Source organism: Wasmannia auropunctata, unplaced genomic scaffold (genome assembly GCF_000956235.1).
Source record: "Wasmannia auropunctata unplaced genomic scaffold, wasmannia.A_1.0 LD336101.1, whole genome shotgun sequence".
NCBI lineage: Eukaryota > Metazoa > Arthropoda > Insecta > Hymenoptera > Formicidae > Wasmannia > Wasmannia auropunctata.
This window is the reverse complement of record NW_012026789.1, coordinates 2,425,640-2,426,651: the sequence shown is the minus strand read 5'-3', so window position 1 is coordinate 2,426,651 and position 1,012 is coordinate 2,425,640. Positions and strand designations below refer to the sequence as shown.

General features: G+C 29.2%; 1 protein-coding gene across 2 annotated transcripts in view; it reads right to left on the bottom strand.

Annotated features, from left to right (window-relative positions):
- The window catches only part of LOC105459029 (glucosylceramidase-like), a 13,267-nt gene extending 12,580 nt beyond the window's left edge, over positions 1-687 (bottom strand). For both annotated transcript variants that reach the window (XM_011704700.1, XM_011704714.1), the window contains exon 1: positions 627-687. In XM_011704700.1, the coding sequence (XP_011703002.1) occupies positions 627-679 (53 nt within the window). In that variant the 5' untranslated portion in view covers positions 680-687. The remainder of the gene's footprint in view (positions 1-626) is intronic.
- Between the last annotated feature and the right edge of the window lie 325 nt (positions 688-1,012).

Sequence of the window (1,012 nt, the reverse complement as noted above, 5' to 3'; positions counted from 1 at the left end):
GATGTCGAATCGACGTCGATTCGACATCGATTTGGCATCGAATTGGCGATCATTTCTCACTAGGTTAAGATATAAGAATAAAACAAAATAATAAAAGGAAATAAAATCTTTAATCTTTTAAAACAAGAAAAGAAAAATACTATTTTTACGAACTAAATTTATATGTCTTCTAGTAACAACTTTTTTGAGAAAGATATATCTTTGAAACATGTTTAAATCACAATTATTAATAAAAATATAACTTGTGAAAATTAGAAATAATTAAAATAAATTTATTCAATTTAATCTTAATGACATTATCTTTATTGGTTGACATCAAGGCAGTTTTTGTATTAAAAAAAACATTGAGCGTGTTATAAACGTTTAGGTGCTTCGCACTTTTCACATATGTATTTTATTTTTCTTCCTCGAGCACGTAGGACGTCGTAGGACATCGCTGATCTGATCAAATGATCATTACTTTGAGAAATAGGCAGTTTCATTCTCACTTTCTTGCAACAACTGTATATCTTCATATGAATTCGAGAAGACATTTTAAAATCTATATTCTTAAAACCGAGCATAAACAATAAAAATAAACAAAATATATAACAAAAAGTAATAAAAATCAAAATATTGTATCTCACTTTTTTCTACGTGTCAAACCAGGTGAGGTATGAGGTATCCACTTTGCGCACATATGCTCGCTGTACTGGTGTTCGTCGCACTAAACCGCCGTCACTCCGCAAACTAGTAACATCACAACTCCAGCTACACGAAATGACAATTTGCGTGCAATATTTTTTAAAAAATTGTAGTGGTTTAAATTTTGTTGAGTTATATTAGTTATGTTACACTCTATTTGGAGCATAGGGGGTTAAGAATTTTAATAAAATAGAACATTAGAAGATATGATTGTAATTAAAATTACCTAAAAATGCAATTACAAGTTTTTATTAGTGCCGTGTATACATTTTTTACAGCAAAGTTTCGCGTTGCATGATAAACACTAATTGATAACATTGCCTATTAC